At 46.6% G+C, this 26,909-nt stretch overlaps 1 protein-coding gene across 2 annotated transcripts; it reads right to left on the bottom strand.

Annotated features, from left to right (window-relative positions):
* Positions 1–212: 212 nt before the first annotated feature.
* Positions 213–25,291, bottom strand: LOC133354003 (putative GTP-binding protein 6). Of its 2 annotated transcripts, none has more exons than XM_061570566.1 (10): positions 23,913–25,291; positions 22,929–23,066; positions 17,599–17,669; positions 16,528–16,658; positions 14,113–14,183; positions 13,426–13,584; positions 11,920–12,128; positions 9,144–9,292; positions 7,890–8,042; positions 213–2,408 (listed from the first exon to the last, which is right to left on the bottom strand). In XM_061570566.1, the coding sequence occupies exons 1-10, from the start codon at positions 24,262–24,264 to the stop codon at positions 2,279–2,281; spliced, it is 1,563 nt and encodes a 520-aa protein (XP_061426550.1). In that variant the 5' UTR covers positions 24,265–25,291; the 3' UTR covers positions 213–2,278. The 2 variants fall into 2 exon arrangements, with proteins under 2 accessions (XP_061426550.1, XP_061426551.1); XM_061570567.1 differs by having other exon boundaries at positions 7,890–8,039.
* Positions 25,292–26,909: the final 1,618 nt, after the last annotated feature.

Below are 26,909 nucleotides of genomic sequence, written 5' to 3'. Positions count from 1 at the left end.
AATGATGCACTCCAGGAAGCATGTGTGGCTGATGGGATGCGTGTACCTTTTATAGATTGAGAAAGTGCCCAGAGCGATCTGTTTTCTGGGTGAGGTCTCACGCGCATACCACTTGCACTGCAGCGGTGACATCCAGTTTTACCCCAATGACACAGGCCCTCCAAGCTCACAAAGACCCCAGAATAATAAACATGAAATACAGTATATATTTTTTCATTTTATTGCCAAAGATATCAGTTCACCGTTCAATTTTATTGTGCAAGCCAATGTATGTCAACTCGATACATAAACGTATATTTTGTGTTTAAGCAAGTCTGGCTCTCTGCTGATGAGCCAATGAATGTTGCACCAATGCTAAGATGCACTCCCAGAAGGCTGTGTGATTGATGGGATGTGTAAAAAGTCACTTTTATGTGGAACAGATATCGGGAGGCAATTGTCTCCTGCTTGTATTGTTGCTTGCGGTTGGCGAGCTTCGCTACAAACCTGGCAACCCGAGTTTGGCTCCCACTGACGACCAATACCAGTGACGAATATCTGAACCAGTCCTGAACCTCCTCGAGGTTGACTCAGCCTCAAATGAGGACCTGGTTTGTAAACATCGCCTTGAGGGAGACAAAGGCGGTCGGGCGTGGTGCTGGCCACCCACGCCCTCGTGTGCCGCACCAGGCTTCATAGGTGCTTGCTAACAGCACTTGCCCCAAAAGTTTAAGGGGCCGTCCATAAATGACGTCACGCACCTGGGGGGGGTCAGACATTTGTGACGATGTGTGACGGGGGGGGGGGGGGAGAAATGTGACGTCACATCAAAATGCGCAACTTTAAATATAAACACGTTCTACTTCATTAAAGACTTTTTAATAAATGTTTTCTCCTACATCAGAGTGCAGCGCCACATTAAATACGCACTACAATGACAATAGTTTAAAGCGTTTGAAGCATGTTTTATTTGGGGGGGGGGGGCAGAGCTTTGTGACGTTCTTTTTGAGAGGGGGTCTGACTTTTTTGTGACACCGTGTGACGAAGGGGGAGGGGCAAAAATCGTCATTTATGGATGGCCCCTAAGGCTGTACGGTGGATCGTTGTCTTTGTACTCCACAATGACGCCGATTACTAAGTGATATTGATGTCTTGCTGTGGGATTCCATCTCAGCACGGGTAATGTTAAATGTGTCTGTGCTTAATGTACAATTCTTCTGTCATGCAGTTTTTGCTGATTTCTTTTTTGTTTCTGCTCCGAATTGTTTGATTGCTTGCTGCACCTTGTTTGAATTGCATTACTTTTGTCCTTTTGATGACCCAGATCACTCTTAAAAATGATATATCCTGGTGTCGTTGAAATATCATCTGGTTAAACAAATACACTTTAAATCCAAGGTCGGTACACTGACGTTGGTACGTTACACACGCATGCGCGTGACCTGGTCTCATAGGTGCGGTGACGTCCGCTGTAGCACCGGAGACTCAATTATAGAGCGGCTAAAAATCATAGAGAGCGGTCGTCAAAATGAGTACCCCTTCATGGGTAAGTCAAGTGGTTTTCCTATGGACTCGCCCCCGCTATGGTAATGTGTAATTTCTAATACTGGCTCAGTGCTAAATACAAGAATAAGCACCAATGCCTCGATGCTCATTGGAGTAGGAAATCACTGGCTTGTTTTTGTTACCATCAGTACAGGTGAAAATCATATTGTGAAACTTTCATGTTGGTTACTTTACATTCTGGAAACCAGTTTTTTTCTGGCTGCTTTGTTAATCGCCTTGATATTGTTTGTTTTATCCAGTTTCTATTGTTTTTTTTCCAGTTGTTTTGCAATTTGTATTACAAGGTCATCGTGCTAAAGAAGCAATGATGTTTCGAGCATCTCAATGGGTCTAGTTCATCTCCTGATTAAATAAATAAAAAAAGCCTGACTGCATCGTGTCACAAACCCAGCATCACTCCAGGGTCTAAAAAACGTGTGTTACTTCATGGGAAAGTCAGCAGTGGTCGTCCTATAGAGAAAACAACGCCCAGGGGCGGATATAGAAACGTCCCAAGGGGGAGCAGAAGTCCATAAATTTCAAGAATTTGAGATAAATGTATATTCATAAACTTTCCATGTACGTTCTCTCATAGGATTGATCTTGGATATACTTGCCCCCTGCCATAAGTGGTGTTTCACCACTGGCTCAGTGAGAGATGACCAACCACCTCAATGCTCATTTTAGCAGGTGATCACTGTAACCTGTTGACCTGTTTGTTGGGGAACTGGACGGTCACGCCGGGGTTGAATTGTCACAATGGGCGACCAAAGCGTTTGTAGAACTTTCCGAGGGCCGCCTGGCTGATGATGACAGAGACGTGGGCGGTGGATGACTCGGGGATCACTCGTACATCCTGAACCGCAGCCTCGCGGTACAGCCAGCTGCTCACGCACGCACAGAAAGACAGAGATCCACCATGTAGCCTTTTCAAGCTGCTGAGGTAAGGGCTGTTGGTGAGGACTATAAAGGTGCCCGGTGGCGTGATGTTAACTGCCTCGCCTGGTATACAGGTCGTGGGATTGATCCGACTAACACAGTTTGCATGTTCACCCACTCAACCACTCACGCAAGAACAAAGATCCCCCATATAGTCTTTTACAGACTGTTGGAGCAAGTGCTGTTATCAGGCACCGATGAAAGTCAGCATGGCACACGAGGGGGCGGGTGGCCAGCACCATGCCGGTCACCTTTGTCTCCCTCTTAACAATGCTTACACACCGCACCAGGTAATCGTTTAAGGTTGAGTCGACCTAGGGGAGGCCCAGGACTGGTTCGGATAATCGTCACTGGTGTGGCCGAGAGCGGGAAATTAATTCTGGTCATCGGGTTCATAGCGTAGCGTGCTAACCGCTGCACTCCCGCTCCCCATACACACAAAACATCCCCACACTATATACACACAGCACACAATAATTGTCAATAATTTAGAACATTTGGTATTTGGCACTATCATTCTCGTCATGCACGGCAATCATCACGAAGGTGACATATTTCACATACATAGTCTGCAGTAGTTTCACAGTAGGGAGCGATGTTGATACGTATAATTTTTATTTAATAATTTGGGGTGTAATTTTTCAAATTTGGACAATGACGCCAGCACACAATGGCGAATTCCATCGCGGGATCTTAAACGTGCCCATTGAGGCCGACGGCGCACAGAACTTCACGGTTAATACACAACGCAAGCAGTAATGACCAGTGGTGTCGTGGGCATACCATTGAACAAGTTCGCGGAGTATAATAATGCGTTCATTGCTGTGGTGTTGTTTGTTTAGAAAATATATTAATCGAAATGAATTTTGCACAACAGACAGGAGTTAAACTTGACTTGAGAGCTATTGAACAATGAGAACCCTGTAAAAAGGCATTGAGGTTGACTAAATGTGCTGGAGAGATTCCCTCCCTCCTCCAGGTGCTAATTTTACTGATCAGCTGCTCCGCACGCGCAGTGGCACACGAGGCAAAAATAAACTACCCTCATCTCTGAAGGAGGACAGGTTGATGGCCAAGCTGTAAAAGTCCAATTACATTGGTAAATTTTCTCTCTCCATTACCTCACAAAACGAGAGGGGACTTCTATTACTCATGGAAAAGATCGGAATATAAATACATAATCCGTATACAGTGGTCAATTCATGATGTTAGAATATCCACGCATACCACCACTAAAGTGTGGGCGGACCAGCGGTGGCTACGGCACCGCGTGGCGATTCACGTCGGCTGAGTGCTATAGCTCGTGTCATTGGACAGTCATTGAGCAAACAAAATCACGAGTTAATCTTGTACATAAACTGGCTAGAACAACATGGCGAGCAAATGCTCCGGACGGCCACCACAGCACGTCTTCTCTGCAGCAGAATATCGCACAGCAGCCTTGAGCAAAACCGTGCACATGAAGCTGGTGGATACACAACTAAATGCAACCATGAGGATCATCTCATACCGTGAGGCCATCGGAAATCCAAACCTTCTAATAAACAAGGTCATGTTTTACTTAAAACTTTCGTGACTGCAGGAATTCATTTTCTATGGTTCTTCACGTAGATAGAAAAAATAAAGTGATTAAAAATATCACGACGTTTCGATCGCAACACAAGTGGTCGTCATCAGGAACAGGGAGGTTGGCCTCTGACGGTAAGCTGTTTATAAAGGTATAATGAGCGACTTCCGCGACACGTCTGTAGAGGATACTCTCTTCTTTATTCACATTCGGGCACACCACAGGCCAACATTACCCTCTTCTCCAAGTACACACGTAGATATTAGCATCCCTAAAGGGTACACGTGGTCGATCCCACAGTGTGGTTCTGTCTGCCCACTCCCGGCCTCGCCGCTGGTTGACAGCGTGCACGTGAGGGTGGTGGGACTTCGCAGGAGATCTGCTACGTGGCCGACGACGGAGAGAAATGATGGCGAGCAGCGACGCAGTCCGGACCCAAGGCTCCCCACACCGACCACGAGTCCTCCTCCGCCTCTGCTTATATTGCCGCAGGCGCGGCGAGGCTCCACCTCCGGCCACACCCTCTTGTGGAACCTTCTAGCCGGTTGCCGGAGTATCTCGGCCAGCCCCGCCCTTTAGCTTTGGCCCAGATACCTCTCCCTTTGGGATTGGATGTTTATAGTGGTGCCTGTACCCGTGCTTCCCTTTTCCAACCAGTAGATGTCGCTCTGTCATTACGAAGGTTTAGAGATGGGCGGAGCAGCTAATGTTAATGTAGGAGAAAGCTCCGACACTGGCAGTAGGTCTACACCAATCACAGCATTGCACCTTGCTCCATACACCCACACTGCTGACAATGGAGGTTGACAAGAAAACACAAATCAAGTCATGACCCAAAGTGGTTGATGACATCTTTCCAATGATTGCTGAGCTTATAACCATCCTCTCAGTTGAAATTGTGTCTGTGTCTGTAAATATGGATGGCTTCGTGAACAAATCTTTGTTGATAGCCAGTAGGCTTGCAAAGTACCACCATCTTAGAGAAATACATTTCGTGTGAGCCAGCTGCATTCAAATAATGATCAGCCACGGCAGAAGTATTGGTCCTACCGTGTTTCAAATCTGCCTTATGCTCACGAACACGGTCCGAGACATGTCGCTTAATTTCCCCAATGTAACTGCTGCCGCAGATACAGCTTAGTTTGTAGATGCCGGGATATTGCATGTCAGGAATCTTGTCCTTCACAGATGGGATCAGATCACGAATTTTATGTACTGTGTTAAAACGGACCTGGATCTTGTGTTTGTTCATGATTTTGGAAAAAATTTTTTGTTACCCCTGCTATGTATGGTAAGGTGATGGTTTTGATTGGATCCTCAGATGGCTCCTTTCTCACAGGTGGGGTGATGGCTTTGCGGATTGTGTAGTCAGAGTATCCATTCGCCTTGAGAGCTTGGTGTACGTGTTTGAGTTCACTGGTTAGATGTTCCTGGTCGAAAATACATTGAGCGCTATGGTGTAGCGTTTTGATGAGGCAATTTTTCTGGGATGGGTGGTGGTGGGAATCAGGTTTTAGGTAGGCGTCAGTATGGGTTACTTTTCTGTAGACAGAATGGCTCATTAAGCCATCAGGTCTCTTTTTGATTAGGATCTCCAAGAAACGTAGCATGCCATCCTTTTCTACCTCTATAGTGAATTTGATGGCTGGGTGTAGGGAAATGATGTGATTGAGGAATTGGTTCAGAGCCGGTCGGCCATGTGGCCAGATGTCAAACGTGTCATCCATGTACCTCTTCCACAAGGATGGGCGTAGAGTGGATGCCTGGATGGCGTCCTTCTCAAATTTTTCCATGAAAATATTGACTACAACCGGTGATAAGGGAGAACCCATTGGGGTGCCTTCAGTTTGTTTGTAGAAACTTCCATTCCAGGTAAAGTATGCATTGGTGAGGCAGTGTCTCACCGGGCCGGTACATCAGCATTCAATCCTTGTTCGACCAATTCTTCAATAAAACAAGGACATCTCCTTGCAACCACTGCAGAGGTGGCTCAAATCCAGAAAACCTTTCTGGCAATATGCAAAGAACCTCCATGATAACAAGACCACCGAAGCATGATGGAGGGAAGCCTGGGGCAAAAAACACCAACCAGCTGCAGAAATCCATCGTCAGGGACTCCACAATCCTCTAAACCAGGATCTGAACTATCGAGGAAGATCCTGGTCCTCTTTGAATTGGATCCAGACACTCGATGGAAGATGTGGATACTCTCCATAATGGAAAATTCACGAGAGTCCAGTTTGTGACTGTGGTGGTGCGACATCTCAGACCGTGCAATATATTGTGAAACTGCCCAATCAAATCATTCAACGGAGTTTTGAAACAAATCCATGCGGCTACTCCTGTAGCAGTTGAATTTATATCAAATCTCAACATCAATTTGTAATCTGTTGCAAGCCCCAAAAATGCCACACGAAAGAAGAAGATTGGACAGCTGCGCCAATCATGATACGCGGCCCTTACGCCATCACAAAGACAAAGAGCCACCCCACTGGACGTGCTAGTGGAAGGCAGTGGAGAAGTAGAAGTGAGATAAGCTGTAACACAGGTATCGTAAGTCAATAGCAGTGAGCTATAGATGAGCTTCAGGAGTTGGGAAGCTGAACTAATACAGCAGTGGAGTTGTTTCGAAGGAGATTTTAAGATCTGCCATTGTTGAAACCTCGAAGTGTAAAGAGTCTATGGGACCTTTTTGCCAGTATTGAAGTATGAAAAACAAGAACAAGTTTTACCCTCTCTGGCAATAAAACAGGAGATGCAAGGAATCAATTCTGCATTAACCACACATACTTGTGGCAAAACATGCAAACAAACATGCTCTGATAATATATGCATGGTTCTTTTGGCGTTCTCTGGTCTGACACTGGTGAGACAAAACATAAAGAAAGTGTTGGAGAATGAGTGGAGATAAGTATGCCTCAAGGAGAAGGATCCACAAAGAGAGGACACCCAATTGCATTGAACTTTGCGAATCACGTCACAAGCCGTAATCACCACAAGCTAAATAGCGACTTCATAACTACAAGTTTGTGGACTCTCATCACAGTGAATATATATGTGAAGTTGTCACCCGACGGGGAGAGAGACAGTCTACATCCATGAGGAGATCGCGTCTGCACTTCAAGAGAGTTCAGCGCTGACAGCGCCGCCGCTGCTGCTATGTCGTTATTAACGGAACATGACCGCCTCATCACCGTGACGGGGACCATTGTTCGTCAAGCCGCCGGCTGCTGGAGTTTGGCTGTGTCGCTGTGCATCTCACTGTTAACATCGATCAGTGAGAGTTGTGTGGAACAACTCCTACAGGCAAGAGAAGACAACTGCTCATCGACTGCGACTGTGGTTACCGGAATGAGCTTGAAAGTCCATTCATCGATAAGTATCACAACTGTACTTCGGGTCTGTCGTTTGAGTCCAGCATGTCTTCAGAGGCTACTACAGCTGCAGCCTTCTGGAGGTTTACAAGCATTTTCTGTACTTAGGTCCCAGCTGCCGGGTTCGAACTGCGAACCTCTGCAAAAAGCGGTGCCGGATAGACACCACACGATGCACACCAAAAATAAAGACAAAGATCCCCCGTATAGCCTTAACAGACTGTTGGGGAAAGTGCTGTTTGCGAGGGTGGGTGGCCAGCACCACACCCGGCCGCCTTTGTCTCCCTGGTAGTGATGTTTACACATCACACCAGGTACTCAATTGAGGCTAAGTCGACCTAGGGGAGGCCCATGACCAGTTTAGATAATCGTCACTGGTGGAGACCGTGAGTGGAAATCAAACTCGGGCCATCGGGTTCGTAGCGCAGTGTGCTAACCACTACACGACCGCACCCCAAAGATACACACCACACACACACACTCACGCCAGATGCTCCCCTTCCAGTGGAATGATGAGTTCCATGATGGCCTTATTTGTTGCAGTGAGCACAGCCTCCTGTACTCGCTCCTTGAGCTCCTCCAGACCCCATTCGTGCAGCGCGGACACCTGAACCCCAACCCCAGCACACAGCTCCCTACTGGGGTCAGGGGGTACATGGGTGGAGGGAGATCATAGGGGACAGAGTTAATGTAAAAAGGCCATTGCACCTGATACCACTCCTCCCCCAACGCCAGGTGCTTGTGACCCTGTTGCATGTGGCTTGTAACCCAACATGTTGGGGAAAAGCTAAACTACTAAACTATTAGATCCGAAGCTTTCGTGACTGCAGGAATAACTCTTTGGTTAATTCAGTAAAGTCACGTAGAATATAAAATCAAATAATAATAGAATACGACATTTCGATTGCAACACAAGCAACCGGCATCAGGTAAGAATGAATGAGAAAAAAAAACCAACATAGTAAACTTAGAAACACAATGCAACACAACACAGAGAGCCGGACAACATAACAGCCAACACCCCACCTGGCTGAGCGTGGTCAGCTAGGTGGGGTGTCGTATTCTATTATTATTTGATTTTATTTTCTACGTGACTTGACCGAAAAAGAGTGCTAAACTATTTTTAATTTACCAGGTAAGGTCCACTGAGCTATGTAGCTCTTCTTCAGAAGCGACCTGGCCACAATTGATAGTTCCTGGCCTGTGCCAGGCCAGGTACACTTTGAGGCCACATGAAGTGTCGAAGGCTCGCCGACAGGTCACAGGACATACCCAGGTGCCATGGGTTGGCTGACTGAGATGACTAACAGATGCACCAGCTGTACCCCCGTACCGTGCCAAATTGCTGTATTTTAGCTACCCACTCATTGTTGTGAGCATCACTCGTCTGCCCTCAGTTATTTTTGGAGAGCGACTGCCTCCAACTGCCCAGTAGCGTCCTTCACAAGCCTCTTCCATAGAGGTCGATCTTGACACCGCTGGTACCAGTCTTCAGCAAGACCACGTAGCTCCACATCCTCCCGTACTGCATCAATCCTTCTCTTCTCCAGCCCGTGTCATGCCCATTTAGCCCCCTCTATCCAGCCAAACAGAATCTGCTTGGGCATGCGGTGGCTGTGCATTCAGGCTATGTGCCTTGCCTGCCGGAGTAACTCACGAATGGGAATGTGTCCAGATATTTCAAACCGCTCCACACACATACACGAGGTACTTGTGTACATGCACTGCGGGGCCCTCACTGCTGCATGAGGTCGATTTTGTTGTGAACCTCGAGGATGCGCGATCGCGCGGCCTCCGAGAGGCCGAGTTGGGCGAGCACGTGGAGCACCGTGTCCTTCTGCCTCTCCGTGTCTGTGTTGCTGATGTCTCGCACATGCACGATCACGTCCTGCACACACACACACAGGCGTGGCGGTCGCAGACTCCAGGATTCCGTTTTCTACTCATTGTCACCATACTCGACTAGAATATGTTGTTTAATCACCATTTACAAAATATAGTCAAGACCTGCAATTTCCATATCAGGGCTCAACGACACATTCAACCACTCTTGAGTCGTGATATAGCCGAGACGATGGCATGTAGCATAGTATGGACAAGGCTCGATTATTGAAAATCACTACGGGACGTCTGACAAAAACATTCGCAAGCTGCAGCGTGTACAACATTCTTTGGTACTGCAAGATCTGACCATGTTCGTCCAGTGCTCGCCAAGCTGTATTGGCTTCAGTTTGCTGAACAAATACATTATTAGGTTCCACTCATCACACACAAAATGCTTGCCACCAGTGAACCACAATACCTTGCTGATCTCATCAAGGAACATCACGCGAACTCCGGCCATCTTCACAGTGGCCGTCGAACAAAGACGGTCACTGCATCGCGCTTTCTAATGCGCTTCTGCGGCCATCTGGAATGCTCCAGATTGAAAAATAATTTCATTTGAACTGCTTTTTGTGTTTAGCTTGTTGTCCTTTCCCCGCAACTTCGATTAGCATGGTTTGCTACGTACGGTGCAAAAGAAGTTCAACGTACATACATACAGACACAACAAATATATAGACTGTTGAGGGAAAGTGCGCTGTAAGCAAGCACGTATGAAGGCCGGCACGGCACACGAATGGGTCGTTGGACAAAACCGCGCCCAGCCACCTTTGCCTCCCAAGTGCCAATGTTTCTACACAATAGCAGGTACTCATGTATGGCTGTCAGTTGTTGGTCTTGAGGGGGTCGCCAGGCTCCACAGCGCTGTGTGCTAACCACTGTGCCACCGCTCCATCTCAAAGACACAAAATACAAACACCCCCCGAATAGCCTTAACAGACTGTTGGAGAAAGTGTTGTTCGCGAGTACCTATGAAGGCCGGCATGGCACACGAGGGGGTGGGTGGCCAGGACCATGCCCGGCCGCCTGTCTCACAACAACAACAGCCGCCATGTGCACAAGTGTCGTGGTGACGTCACCACGACGCTTGTGCCAAGCCATGTGTACCTTGAGGCCACGTGAAGTGTCGAACGCCCGCTGGCAGGTTATCACGGGGCAGACCCAGGTGCCACGGGTCGACTGACCGAGATGACTGGCTGATGCACCACCTGTGCTCCCTACTGTGCCAACTTTCTGTGCTTTAGCCACCCGGCGCCGCGCTCGTTGTTGTGAGCGTCGCTCCTCTGCCCTCCGTTGTTGGAGGGTGACTGCCTCCAACTGCCTAGAAGCATCCTTCACAGAGGCCGATATTGACACTGCTGGTACCAGTAAATTACCAAGACTAATCAGCTTAAAATCCTCCTGGACCAGATCTAGCCCATGCCACACCTGTTTAACCCTCGCTATCAGGCCAAACAGAAGCTGCAAGGACATGAGGTGGCGGCTGGGAATGCTGGCTACATGACCCACCCAACGCAACCTAGTCTGCAGGAGGAGCTCACTGGTAGGACTGTGTCCAGATAGGGAAGTAATAAAATAATAAAAATAAAACATAATAAAATAATTCTCACGACGTGAAATCGAAATGTGTCCAGATATTTCAAGGATCTGCGAGCTTATCCCACAATCCAGTCTGGTTACACACAGGATGGATCATAGACAGACCATCCTGTGTGCAGATGTTCCTTTAAAGGACTCCACGCTTCGCAGGCATAGAAAATAGGGTGCATAAGATGGAGCGATATGCCAGGTAGCTTCCACACAGCGTTACACAACTGAAAAAAATATGATGCCGCTCGACTGATTCAGAGTGAGATCTCGGCTACCAATTATGCACACTGGTAAGGTACGAAAACTTCTCCACTATCACACACACACACACACACGCCAACCCGACCACCGACCAACCCAACCATCCAATAGCCATCATCCATTCACCCACAAACCCACCCAACCAATTAACTACTATTCGCAAGCATCTATGAGGGATGGAACGGTGCACCTATGATGGGGGTGGGTGACCGACACCACACCTGGCCACATTTGTCTTCCCAATGCTGATATTTACACACTGCCCCAGCTACTCATATGAGGCTGAGTCTATTTTAGGGAGTTCAAGGACGGATTCAGATATTTAATCACCGATGATGGCCGTGAAAGGGAATCGATCTCGGGTCGCCGGGTTCGTAGCACGCTAACCGCTACACTACCGCTCCCACACACACCCACTTACTCACGAACTGACCCATGAACTCACCCACCCACTCACCCACCCACCCGCACGCATGCCGGCCCACCCGCACGCCGGCCCACCCACCCACCCACCCACCCTCTCACCCACCCACCCATCCACCCCCTCACCCACCCACCCCCTCACTCACCCACCCATTCTCCCACTCACCCACCCACCTACTCATCCACTCACCCACCCGCTTACACGCCGGCCCACCCACCCAGCCACCCACCCACCCACCCATCCCCTCACCGATCCACCCACACCCTCACCTATCCACCCACCCCCTCACCCACCCATCCACCCACCCACCTACCCACCCACCCACCCCTCACTCATCCACCCGCCCGCCCGCGCACCGAGTGCAGGACGTCCTCGAGGGTGGCGGAGAATGCGTGGACGAGGCCGTGGGGTAGGCGCGAGAGGAAGCCCACGGTGTCCACGTAGAGCGCCGTGGTGCGGCCCGGCAGGAGGCCCGCGTGTGCCGTCACGTCCAGCGTCGCGAACACTGCGTCGTGCGGCTCCAGCGATAGGTCGCGTGTCAGGGCGCGCGCCAGCGTCGTCTTGCCTGGGGTCACAGATGGCAGGGGCAAAGGCACGAGGGGAGCGAGTTGCAGGGGAGTGCATGAGAGTGAATGGGAGTCTTGTGAGACCAAGAGGATGAAAGTATGTTTAATGTAGGGTTAGGGAGCATTAAGGTAGTACAGAGTAAGGCTGAGAAGGTAGGCAAGTGTGGGAGTGGAGTGCTGGTGTGTGGTGGCGTCAACGTGCATATATGCATTCTTTGTTTTTTTTCGGTAAAGTCACGTATAAAAATAAAATAATAAATTAAATAATAGCATACGACGTTTCGATTGCAACACAAGCAATCATCATCAGGTATAATGAAATAGCGACACAGAATATAACCAGAAAACTATAGACAGACATATAAGCAGACAGATATCACCAAGATACATAGAGAGAGCAACCCAGGTACAGAGAGAGGTGATCGTCTCTGTGGGGTGGCCTTAAATAGACAGAGGGGGGCGGAGGCAGAGAGAGGGAGGGGGTAGGGAAAACATTTACATGTCAATGAGTACGAAGGGAGGGGAGTAAGGTAAGCAGGCTTAGAGGGAGACAGAACACACTAAATTAAATAACCTAGCAAAGTATCGAAATGTTATGTAAAACGACACAGAGAGTCGATCAACACACAATTAACGCATTGCCTGGTCGATTACGTATTTCAAAGATTGCTAAGTTAGAATTTAAGTGTGAAAATTCCAAAGAAAGACAAAACATTAAAAAAAAGAAGAACGGAGACACACAGACAGAGCAGAACCTAAGAACGATACAAAACGAGTGTAGACAGAGAAAATTACACTAAATATACAGGCAGAGAGAGAGAACAAGAAACCCAGAGAGAGAGAAAAAGGTAAACTTGGAACTTCCCCGTAGAAGTGGTTCAATCTTAATTTTGGAGCTTTCGTGACTGCAGGAATTATTCTTTGGTTTTTTCGGTAAAGTCACGTATAAAAATAAAATAATAAATTAAATAATAGCATACGACAATGTATATATGCATGTTGAACTTCTCTTGCATCTTACGGAGCTAACCGTGTTAATCGGAGGTGCAGGACAACTAAACAAAAAAAGCAGTTCTGAGGAAATAAATGTTCAACCGAGATGATTTAAGAGTTAATAGCTCCAATGGCTTACTAATATCGGAAGAAAGAGCATTCCAGACGGCCACAGAAGCGCATCTGAAAGCGTGCGATGCGGTGACCTTCTTTGTTCGATAGTTAGCCAAAATCCACTGTGCAGTGGACTCACCGGAGTGGGCGAGCAGTGGACTGACCGAAATGGGCGAGCAGTAGACTCACCAGAGTTGGTGTAGCCGACCAGCGCCACGACGGGCAGCTCTGCCCGGCTGCGCTGGCTGCGCAGAAGGCTGCGCTTGCGTGCTACAGTGCCGAGCGCACGCCGCAGCCGCTGCTCACGCTGCTCCAGCATGCGGCGCTGCGTTTCCAGAGCCGTCTCCCCTGGCAGCGCAGACGTAGACGCAGATGCACGCCCAGATGTGTCAAAAACACGGGGGTGCCGCTGAGCTCTCTCTCATTCGCAAACAGTTGGCTGGGATATAACAATCGTCATCCTCACGATCATGAATATTTGTTTAAACTGGAGGAATCCCATGAGCTATAAAGCTCTTTTTCACAGATATCCAGTTAGGGGCACGGGCTTCAGAACATTACAACAACAAATATAAAAACACGATAGGAGTGCAAACTATAAGAAAGGTAAATAAAAACTTTTCAAAAAATATATACAAATAAAACTAAATTATTTTTATCCTACCAGGTAAGGCCTCCTGGTCACAGGGGAGGGGACCTACGACTGCCTGGAACTCACAGCCTCTAAACCCTCACTGCCAAGCTCCCACAACTCGTTACCCTGTTGTGACGGTCCAAAACCACTGCGCCACGAATCCACCCAATGGGTATGAATCTAATACTGTGTTGACAATCAGCAAAGCACATGTGAAGGAGGTTATGCGTCGCGGTTCTCACCTGGGCCTTTCAAATACCGCGATCCTCCTCCTTGCTGGTCTAGATGTTTATGCTCCTTTCGCATCCGAGATCTACATAGTCAAATGAAAAATAAAAATTAGATTTTACCCACTCGCTTATCACAGGCCCAAAAGCCAAAAGCCAAAAGCGTCTAGTAGCCAGCAACAAACAACGTTATTTAAGGTAATAATAGATAAGAGTGAAACACGTTTCATGAACTGAGCAAGGTTATTTTTTTTATAAAAACTTGGGTAAAAGGTGAGATGGGAAAGAGAGAATTCCAATGTGCAGCAGTGCGAGGGAAGAAGCAGAAAGAGAAATATTGTGATAATTGGTTCTTTACCCTTCTATCTGGCAACAAAACTGACACCTTTTTGCAAGGAGTCATGTTTGCATAGACCGCAATACCTGCAGTCATAATACAAACAAAAGAACATAACTCTGATAATGTGCACTGTCCTTGAAGTTGATTGGTCCACACCCGAGACAGCTTTCCTTCGAGCCTAGTCTCATATGGGTTGGACCAGATGACGCCAAAAGGCGCACAACTCAAGGACAATGCACCATCAGAGTATGAGAGCTCGGGGCAAGCATCTACACTATGGGGACCTCATTTGCCAGTAAAAATATGATAATTGGTTCTTTACCCTTCTATCTGGCAACAAAACTGACACCTTTTTGCAAGGAGTCATGTTTGCATAGACCGCAATACCTGCAGTCATAATACAAACAAAAGAACATAACTCTGATAATGTGCACTGTCCTTGAAGTTGATTGGTCCACACCCGAGACAGCTTTCCTTCGAGCCTAGTCTCATATGGGTTGGACCAGATGACGCCAAAAGGCGCACAACTCAAGGACAATGCACCATCAGAGTATGAGAGCTCGGGGCAAGCATCTACACTATGGGGACCTCATTTGCCAGTAAAAATATGATAATTGGTTCTTTACCCTTCTATCTGGCAACAAAACTGACACCTTTTTGCAAGGAGTCATGTTTGCATAGACCGCAATACCTGCAGTCATAATACAAACAAAAGAACATAACTCTGATAATGTGCACTGTCCTTGAAGTTGATTGGTCCACACCCGAGACAGCTTTCCTTTGAGCCTAGTCTCATATGGGTTGGACCAGATGACGCCAAAAGGCGCACAACTCAAGGACAATGCACCATCAGAGTATGAGAGCTCGGGGCAAGCATCTACACTATGGGGACCTCATTTGCCAGTAAAAATATGATAATTGGTTCTTTACCCTTCTATCTGGCAACAAAACTGACACCTTTTTGCAAGGAGTCATGTTTGCATAGACCGCAATACCTGCAGTCATAATACAAACAAAAGAACATAACTCTGATAATGTGCACTGTCCTTGAAGTTGATTGGTCCACACCCGAGACAGCTTTCCTTCGAGCCTAGTCTCATATGGGTTGGACCAGATGACGCCAAAAGGCGCACAACTCAAGGACAATGCACCATCAGAGTATGAGAGCTCGGGGCAAGCATCTACACTATGGGGACCTCATTTGCCAGTAAAAATATGATAATTGGTTCTTTACCCTTCTATCTGGCAACAAAACTGACACCTTTTTGCAAGGAGTCATGTTTGCATAGACCGCAATACCTGCAGTCATAATACAAACAAAAGAACATAACTCTGATAATGTGCACTGTCCTTGAAGTTGATTGGTCCACACCCGAGACAGCTTTCCTTCGAGCCTAGTCTCATATGGGTTGGACCAGATGACGCCAAAAGGCGCACAACTCAAGGACAATGCACCATCAGAGTATGAGAGCTCGGGGCAAGCATCTACACTATGGGGACCTCATTTGCCAGTAAAAATATGATAATTGGTTCTTTACCCTTCTATCTGGCAACAAAACTGACACCTTTTTGCAAGGAGTCATGTTTGCATAGACCGCAATACCTTGTCCTTGAGTTGTGCGCCTTTTGGCGTCATTGGTGAGTGGATACAATGAATAGGTGAGCAGGTGGGTACGTTAGTGGGTGAGTAAATGCTTGTGCGAGCCAGTGAGTGGATGAGTGTGCGTGTGTTAATGTGACCTGCAGTGTGGTGAATAAATGGGTGAGTGGATGTAGTGTATAGGTGAGCAGGTGGGTTCATGAGTGGGTGAGTAATTCAATATGTGAGCGAGCTAGTGAGTGGATGAGTGTGCATGTGTTGCTATGACCCGCAGTGTGGTGTTCTGTTTACACAGAACATGCCAATAGTTGGCTGTGTCGGGTGGTGGCGGGTTTTAATGAGACATTTATATATTTACGTGATCTAACCCAAACATCTCTATTATGGAAATACGAAAGACACTCCGTAAGTATAAATATCTACATATTAATAATTAATTAGGGTCAACCCTCATAATTACGATCACAATGTTGCTGATGGTTCTGCTTGCCGCATGAGGGGGATGCTGGCCAGGGCGATCTGTAGTTTGGCCTCACGTGTCCGCGCGTGCAGTTGGAAGATGCGGAGTACAAGCGAGTAGCGGTCCAGCACAGGCAGGCCCCACGCCTCCTCCAGGCACATCTGTGAGCACACAATGACAATAGTCCCCCATGTTCAGATAATTGTCACCGGTGTTGACCGTGACGCTATTCGCTACACCACTGCTCCTCACCTAACAGCACACAAAGACAAAGATCCCCTGTATAGCCTTAATAGACTCTTGGGGCAAGTGCTGTTCGTCAGCAGCAGCACCTATGAATGCCAGTCCGGCACACAAGGGGGTGCAGTTCGCTGCACCATAAGCAGTAAGAAGAGGCGCACACCACCATGAGAGCCAGGTCAGGATGACCTGGCGGGAGAGAGAGATCTAGCGGCTGGGGCTGTGGCTCAGGACCGTCGACAAGACAGCGCTGTCCTCCGAGTCTGCATGTGTGATGGTGAGCAAACACACACACACTCAGCTTGGCTGGATTCATTTCGGGTGATCATCAAGGAGAATGTAAGGAGGCCCTTTAATGTCTGCACCTAAACTAAACTAAATTTATAATACCAGGTAAGGCCCACTGAGCTATATAGCTCTTTTTCCAGAAGTGACCTGGTCACAAATGATAGCTCTACAAAGTGTATCTCACAACGTTGGGGTTAGTGGTGCGGTCAGGTAGGTTAGGGGAACATTAGAGGTATGTAATTTGTGTTCATGTTACGGCCCAGCAATTCCCATCATTGGCCAGGGCTGCGAGGCCATTTAGGGGGGCAGCTGCGGCAAGCCCCCCCGCCTCCCCAGCTCTGCCCACCCTTGTGGTCTCAAAGATGATCATGGGAGACCTCACTGTCACGATCCAAGGTAGAATCGGCCCCATGGTCTTAAGCAGCCTCCCAATCCCTCGGATCCCTTGGGTCGCGACTACGAAGATCAGCCAGCTCTACACGGCTCAACGCACGGTCACCTGCTTACGCGTCGGGTTACGCCGAGGGGGCGACTCGTGTGCACCGCGGTCGACCTTCACACTCCACCGCTCACCTCCTGTGCCACAGTGAGTCGCTCCATGTTCACGAAGACAGCCGAGAGACGAGGAGATGCTCGCACCTTGTCTATTGGCACACAAAGACAAATATCCCCTGCGATAGCCTATAACAGATCGTCGGGGCAAGTGCTGTTTCCAAGCGCCTGAGGTCAGAACGGCACACGAGATGGTGGGTGGCCAGCACCACGCCTGGCCGCCTTTGTCTCCCTAGTGGCGATGTTTACACACCGCACCAGGTACTCATTTGAGTTGACCTAGGGGAGGCCCAGGAACGGTTCAGATAATCATCACTGGTGTTGACCGTGAGCGGGAATCGAACCCGGGTCGCCGGGTTCGTGGCGCAGCATACTAATCGCTACGCCAACGCTTCTTGCCTAACAAGACACACTCTCTCACACACACGCATACAAACATTGCGATCATTCAACTGGGATTACACACAGCAGCAATCACTGCCTGCTGGAAGGTCAAGGTCACCTCATGCCACACAGAGTCACTTTGTGCCACACAGGGACATCTGCCACTAGGGGTAACCTTTGAGATGTGTTCAGATGTAAGTCGCTCATCGCGTGTGAAGGGCTCTGAGAGATGCCCCTGGAGTTAAGAAAAACAGCTCTTAAATTTCGATTTAAAGCTTTCGTGACTGCAGGGATTCATCTTCTTGGTTCTTTCGGTAAAGTCACGTAGAAGGGAAATAATAAAATAATAAAAATAAAACATAAAATAAAATACATTTCTCACGACGTTTCGGCCACAACACAAGCAGCCGTCCTCAGGTGAAGACAGAGCTGGCTGAAAGACAGCGCTCCAATGAACACTGCTAAGCTTGGCAGCGTATTTTAAGCTGGGTGGGAGGAGAAGAGCGCCTTGACAAAGGAGTTTACATATCAACAAAAGAATTTAGCATTGAATAAGCTGTGTTAATGTGACAGAATTAGCAGGATGTTAAAGTCAGAAATTAGCATGTAACTGGGAGATTAGCATGATGTTAATGTGAGGAATTAGCATGTAACTGGTCACGGAAGTGGCTATGTTAAAGTCAGAGTTTACATATCAACAGAGGCATTTAGTATATTGACGCTAAGGAACTGCAACCACCCACTATCATACAATAAACCGATGTGAAAGAATTAAATATAAACTACATCAACATAATCAATGTACTCAATATATTCTCCAATAAGCTGAGCTATTAACATTAAGTAAAGTGGGTATACAAAACACTATATAATGACTATCATATAGTGAACCGGTAAAAAATAAAAATATAAACTACATCAATATCATGAAAATAAAAATATAAACTACATCAATATCATCAATATACTCAATATATTCTCCAATAAGCTGAGCTACTAACAATAAGTCATTATACATTACACTTCAATGTCGCAAAAATTATTATAATATGCCTCCATCTAATATTTTTTCTTACATCACACGACTATACCCCGTATTATAAACTGCCATAGACAGACCCCAGCATTGAATTATACACTGCGTTACTATAGACTATAATAATATTAGACTTGTAATATTACACTATGTATTATTCTACCAACCTTACTGTATGCCACACTGCTGTATATTCACTATTCAATTACGATACTATATATTACCTCATGAATTATATGAAATATTACACTGTTATACTATTTATTATTATCTGGTATAAACCATACCATTGACCGTCGCGTGAAAGGTACTACGAGGCAATGCCAGCGAATGGACTGCAGTCTAAAAGTCACCGTAAAACAAAATCAATCAAGACCCGAAATGGTTTATCATGTCCTTCCAATGATTGCTGAGCCAGAATCCATCTTCTCGGTTGAAATTGTCTCTGTGTTTGTATATGTGGATTGCCTCGTGAACGAATCTCTCATGGTAGACGGATGGCTTTCAGAGAACCTCCGTCTTGGAGAAGTCAATCTCATGTGAACCCACTGAATTATGACAGTGATCTGCCACGGCTGAGGTGTTCGTCCTACTGTGTTTCAGGTCTGCATTATGTTCACAGATTCGGTCCGAGGCATGTCGTTTTGGTTTCTCCAATGTAACTGCTACCACAGAGGCAACTTAGTTTGTAGACGCCCAGCTACTGTATGTCTGGAACCACATCTTTTACAGGCAGGACCAGATCACGGATTTTATGTACTGTGTTGAATCGGACCTGGATCTTGTGTTTATTCAGGATTTTGAAGATATTTTTTGTGACCCCCGCAATGTAGGGTAAGGTGATGGTTTTGACTGGCTCCTCAAGAGGATCCTTCTTCATGGTTGGAGTGATGGCTTTGTGGATTGTGTAGTTGGAGTAACTATTCGCCTGATCTCGTCTCGTCTGTAAAAGATGTGGTTCCAGACATACAGTACCCTGGCGTCTACAAACTAAGTTGCCTCTGTGGTAGCAGTTACATTGGAGAAACCAAACGACATGTCTCGGACCGCATCCGTGAACATAAAGCAGACCTGAAACACGGTAGGAACAAACACCTCAGCCGTGGCAGATCACTGTTACAACTCAGTGGGCTCACATGACATTGACTTCTCCAAGACAGAGGTTCTCTACAAGCCATCTGGCTATCATGAGAGATTCGTTCATGAGGCGATCCACATATACAAACACAGAGACAATTTCAACCGAGAAGATGGATTCTGGCTTAGCAATCATTCGAAGGACGTAATAAACCATTTCGGATCTTAACTGATTGTGTTCACGTTTACGGTGACTTTCAGACCGCGTTCCACTTACTGGCATTGTATTCTCCGCAGGGAATGGATTCTTTGCTCCGCTGCAAGTTCCCCCCACGACTCACCCATTGACACGACGGTCAATGGTACAGTGTATAATAACAAATAGTATAACATTTATATGCTTAATACAATGTACAAAGTAATATATAGTATCGTAATTGTATAGTAAACATATAGCAGTGTGATACACATTAGGGTGGGTAGAATAATACATAGTGTTATATTAAAATGTATATGGTTTTTAGCAATACAGTATATAATTTAATGTTGGGTTTGTCTATGGCAGTATATAGTACGGTGTAGACTCGTGTGATGTAAGAGAATAAAGTTTAGATGGAAGCATATTATATAATTTTTACGACGTAAAATTGTAATGTATTACTTACTGTTAGTAACTCAGCTTATTGTAGAGTATAGTAAGTATACTGATGATGCTATGTAGTTTATACTTTAGTTTTTATGTAGTTTATACTTTAGTTTTCTACGTGGTTGTTTAGTAACTGCAGCTACATACTATTAACATTCCTTTCCTTTGTTAATGCTACCCCTCTTCCCTCTCCATTTGATGCTGCTAATCCTGCATAATGCATGGGCATAATATTAATTTTAAACCCCCCCGCCCACCTCCTACGCATTTTCCATATGCTAAGTTTCTCTTGATATGCAAATTATTTTGTCAAGGCGCTCTTCTTCCCACCTCCCCCCCTCCAACCCAGCTTAAATATACACTCCAAGCTTGGTGGTGTTTCATTCTTCACCTGAGGACGGCTGTTTGCGTTGTGGCCGAAACGTCGCGAGAATTATTTTATTATGTTTTATTTTTATTATTTTATTACTTCCCTTCTACGTGACTTTACCGAAAGAACCAAGAAGATGAATCCCTGCAGTCACGAAAGCTTTAAATCGAAATTTGACAAGCAGGTCGTCTGGGGACAGGGAAATACCCTTGATTGTCGATACCAGATGAGTTTGTAGGTGGGGGAGTTGATAGTAGAGACAATGGGACGAAGGGGTGTATCTTCTTTATGTATCTTTGGTAAGCCATATAATCTTGGTGGCCTGGCCGCAGAAGGTTTCAACGAGAACTGTTTGGTTTGATCAATTAATGCGGTTGAATCAGAAATGATTTTGTTGTTTTTAATGACGAGGCTGTTGGTGGGGTCTCGTTTTATTTTTGTATAGCTGCCATAGTTGAGTAGTTCTTGAATTTTGTTGTTATATTCTATTTTGTCCATGATGACAGTGGCATTGCCCTTGTCATCTGAGAGGATGACAATGTCATCCCTCTTTTTTAATTGAGATAATTCAAAACGCTCTTCTTTGCTGATGTTGCTCGCTGGCATCTTAGCGTTTTTGATGGTTGCAGCGATTTCAGTTCTTGCTACGTCTGCAGCGATGTGACCCAGGCCCTTGAGAGCCACGTCGACATGGGCAATGATATCATTAACTGGTATGTGTCTAGGTGTGACTGCAAAGTTTAGCCCTTTAGCTAAAACAGATTTCAGACCATCAGAAATAGAACTGTTACTGCGATTAATTACGACTTTGTTAACGTCTAGCTTTTCCGTGTGAGGGTCCGGTCTCTTGTTGGAGAGGCGGTTGAATTTGGAAATCAAGTTGTCCTTACATTTAATCGACAGCTCTATCAAACACAAATCATTATTAACCGTAACGTGGATGTATACAGCGTCTGAATGCCATCACACCTCAAGATGTACAGAAGGCAAAGGTGCAGCCATGCAATGTATTGCTCACGACACTGCTGGCAGAATGGCCTCCAATAGAGCTCTAGAGAACGCCTCAAGAGCAAATTTGGCCTACTCTTCCACACTGGTCACACCTCAGCATGGGTTCCATCCAACTTCCCTGACGTACACCCCATGCCCACTTGCCAAACACATACAGTAGGCCACTAATTTGTAATACATTTTACAGCATACCAATTTCCAAATATAATGGTACCGCTCTGCAAATAATTTTGTGGGATTGTTGTTTTTTATTTAATGCTAGCTTTGACAATCTGTACGGGGAGAAAGGGTTTGTAATTGGACGCATGCCGCTAAAACCAGTGGGGTGGCCAGGCTCATCCACAAATCATCCCATTACCCTCCCATCAGATCTCCCTCTTAGCCAGAAATTATCCGACACTGTAAGAGGAAAAAAACCTCACAGATTAAACCCACATAATAGACAAATAATTGGCAATCATTCTAATTTTTCAGTTTTCTTAATAGATGAGTGGCAAATTCATCTTAATGAGTGTGCTTTCTGCAGACAACAGGAGTCAAGGTTTGAGTTGGTATTTATTTTGTTATTCGAAAATGACCAACGGAGGTGATTTTGCGCGTGTGTGCGCTCGCCTAAGGGAGGATACGTGTAGCATGCACAATGCCGCAATTGCACACACTGCGTTTTTCTGTACTTTGCCTTCAATAGTTCCTGTCGAGACTTGGGCATGGGAAGGGAACTCACAGGGGAGGCCTTTGCCAGATGGGACCCCTCGCGGTTTTGGCACCGGATAGAGGATGAGGCTTTGTGCCGTGTCAGCGTGCATGAATTGGGACCCTCCACTCACCAGTGAGGGTTTCAAAGTTGCCTTTGCCAAACACGAATTTAGAGCCCGGGTTTCGCGAGCGCAGGAGCACGCAGTCGCACACCGCCCAGCCCGGCAGGGTCGCCACCAGAGCCATCGCCTCGCTCACCAGGGCCTCAGCTGCACGGGACAATCGGGGAGATGGAGAACAGGAAACAGGGGAATTCAAGACACGGCACACATTTGGGTAAAAAAATAACTAACCAGGCAACGTACCCTCTTCCCATATCTGTCCTTCCCCCATACAAATCCAAAATATTTTTTACGCACCCTATCGGTCACACGGCCTCCTGGAAATGCTTAATAGAAGTACACTTAGCACCGGTATTGACGTTCAGTATCTCATCAGCAGTTGGGCTTGCTTAAACCAATGCTGAACTTCCAGATGTTTATAAGCAAGAACCCTGCTAGATATGGGTCATAGCAGTCCTGGGTCCTCCCCCACTAACCAGCGTGATGGTCAAATCTTCATGGCCAGTAGTTCATGAGGAGAACCTGTTCCTACCATAGGCACGTGGAATTTCCAAGGCGCTAGTTTGAATAGGGAGACACTTCAATGTAGGCTGAAGTAGTAACTAATTGGCGAGTTGTTTACGTGACAAACCTTACTGGCTGTGTTGGGTGGTGGAGGGTTACGACACATTCATACTTACGCAATCAAACCCAAAAACCGTTATGAACTTCAATGTTTATTAATTCTGTTTATCCACAAAGTCCGTATTCCCGAAACATGCATGAGAATGTTTGGACAATTTCCACCTTTTGGATTCAAGTGGAGGGCGAAGGAGAATGCAAATATCTCTCTATCAACACTACGGGGCGATGACACACAGAGCCCCACCAGATGGATTTAAAATCCACTTGGGTGCCCTGCTAACTCGCTGGAGGATTGATGCACACTGAAACGACGCCCACATCGTGCTCGAAGGTCCTGCCGCCACAGGGCGCTGCTGTTTGGGTGCTCACCCTCGTGAGGGCTGACTCCTCGCTCTCGCACCACGGGGTGAACGATCATCACGTCCATCTCGCGGCGCTCTCCCGTCACAAAGAACGCTTCGACATCTTCCTCTAGCTCCTCCCAAATCGGCTCCTCCTCACACTCCTCCGCGTCCTCAACATCACCTCCACCAGCATCACGACCATGACCACCACTACCACTATGAGGTCCCCTAGCAAGTCCACGCCAGCCTGGCAATTGACAAATCGCGTGAATGGGTCCTGGGTTGGGTCTCAACAGTTTGACCTGTCTGCCAAAGGATTCACCCCGAGGCGTCGTGCAGGCGGCCAGGAGTCGAGCCCACGAGACGCGGCGAATCATGCCTGCGTGTGTGGCGGGCAGCCTTAATGGGTACTCGCTAACAGAACTTGCCCCTACTGCTGTCTGTATGGATAGTGACTGCGCGTGTGCAAGGTCTCTCTGACGTCTGCCTGAGTGGCTGATGCCGAAGTGTCTATCTAGTCATCAGTCCAGTCATCAGTGTAGTAACGAGAGTATATTTTAACGCAGTTGCTGAGTACAGGCTAAAAGGCCCAAAACCTCAAGCGGTCATAAACCAACAGCAATAACGTTGCAATATATAAATGTGTAACACTTTCTTGAATTGAGAAATGTTATTTTAAGCTCTTGGGAAAAGGAGATGGGAGGGAATTCCAGAGTGGAGCAATGCTAGCGAAGCAGAAGGAGCAATGAGGTGCCCTGTAGTGGTGAGCGGGTGGGTGAGTTGTAACCTGCAGTGTGGTGAGCGGGTAAGTTGTTGTGACCTACAGTGTGGCGAGTGGGTGAATTGTTGCGACCTGTAATGTGGTTAGTGGGGTACGTATGTTGCTGTGGCCTGAAATGGACTGAACGCAGTATGGATGAGAGAAAACAGTCCGAGTGTGGTATAGATCGAGGAATCTACAAATTAAGTTCACTGGTACAGTGACCGTGATAGCAGTGATCGAATACTGAGACGGACTGGAACGATGTTGGACTTCTTTCGCACCGTACGTCGCCAACCTTACTAATCGGAGGTGCGGGAGAAGAACTAAACACAAAAAGCAGTTCTCATGAAATGAGTTGTTAATCTAGATGGGTTAAAAGTGCATAGCTCCCAGTGGCTTCCTAATATCGGAAGAGCGTTCCAGACAGCCGCAGCAGCGCATCTGAAAACGCGCGATGCGGTATCCGTCTTTGTTCGATGGTTCGCCAAAATACGCTGCTCCTGCGAGGAAGAGCGGAGTTCGCGCGTGATGGTTTATGCTCCTTGACGAGATCAGCGAGGTCGTCGTGTGAGAGCGCAGTCCGTGTGGCGACTGCAGCGAGGGTGGGGCGGAGTGCGTGGAGCTGTGTGACCCCCCCTACCCCACACGTGTTCCGCTCTCGGCTTTCACCCGGAGGGGGAAGCCCGTGAACTTTGACCGCGGATGCAAAGCACGTGGTTTCACTGCAATGCTGCCGCCACCCCCTCCCCCCTAGAAACGCGCTGCTGACTCACAAAGGTTCCGAAGTTACGAGAGTTTGATTCCGACCGTGGTCATTTGTAAAACATGTACTGTATATACTCGCAATACGTTTAATAACAGTGGTAATGAGACAACTATATAATAGGCGACGTTTCGGCCAATGGCCCTTCATAGCACATAGACCAGGGAGATGGATAAGAGGTGGAGACTGAACTTGTTTACATTCTTAAAATGACCAGTTTCTTTTAAATTTGCAAACCCTTCAACAATCAAAACGTATTACTGCTAAATAACCTCAGTTATATTCAAAGTAAAACTGTAAAAGGGGCCGTCCATAAATGACGTCACGCATCTAGGGGGGGGGGGGGTCAGACATTTGTGACGATGTGTAGAGCCAATCTCATGAAACGAGAGGATACGGTAGTCTCTTACCTAACCACGAGCTTTGCCCGCTCCGTGACTTTCTCCTCGGCGTCCGTAATCATTGTAATAGTCAGACGGGCTCTTCAGAAGTGTTAGAGGTCAAAGGGACTTCAAATGTTTTTAATTGCCGAACCTTACTTTAAAACTAAGCAGAATACTGTATATACCTCCACAAGACTGCCCTGCCACATATCTATCACTTCACATAAAACTAAAACAATTTGCACATGCCGTCAGTTGTACAAACTTCTGGTAGCGCATAATTTCAGCAGAATTATTTGAACACAAACATTTTAGAGCGGTTTCAACATGCAGTGTCTCATCAGCAGTCAGGCCCGCTTGAACCAATGCTGAATTGGCAGATGTTTGTAGTTGACAGTACACACGACACAGTCCTCTGGTCGGGATTTAATTCACCACAAACACACAAAGCTCCCCCATATAGTCGTAATAGACTTGTGGGACAAGTGCTGTGAGCGAGCACCTATAAAGGCCAGCATGAAAGTCTCTGGAACTTTCCAAAGTTCCTCTCAGCCCTTCCTTTTTACACGATTTTTATTTAACTCACTTCGTCTGTTGTATCCTCAAAAATAGATCTTGTAACTCAATTTGTACACACTTCCCAATGTGCTATCGACTGCAAACTTCGTATATGTCATACTGATGACAACACGATATTCTATCATAACAAATTCAAAACATATTTTATAACTTTTTACACGCTTTTATTTCACTTACTGTATGTGTTATATCCAAAAATCTCGTAACTCAATTTCAACCGTATTCCCAATGTATCGACTGCAAACTTCGTATAGCTATGTCATACTGATGACAACATTTTTATTTTTAAACAAACTTTTTAACATATTCTTGGTTCTTTCGGTAAAGTCACATAGAAGGGAAATAATAAAATAATATAAATATAAAACAATAAAAATTCTCACGACGTTTCGACTGCAACACAAGCAATCACCATCAGGTGTGAAGTCCACAGCAAGAAAATTTGAAAAAAGTGGCGGGTTTTCCTAATGTCAGCACCAAGAACAGCGATTTGTCAGTTTGCCAGATGGACGAGTCCATCTATGTTCGAAACAG

The sequence above is a fragment of the Lethenteron reissneri genome, chromosome 45, assembly GCF_015708825.2.
Source record: "Lethenteron reissneri isolate LAM-NWPU_2019-01 chromosome 45, ASM1570882v1, whole genome shotgun sequence".
NCBI classification, from domain to species: Eukaryota; Metazoa; Chordata; class Hyperoartia; order Petromyzontiformes; family Petromyzontidae; genus Lethenteron; species Lethenteron reissneri.
Note: the sequence above shows the minus strand (reverse complement) of the source record. Positions and strands in the feature narration are given on the sequence as shown.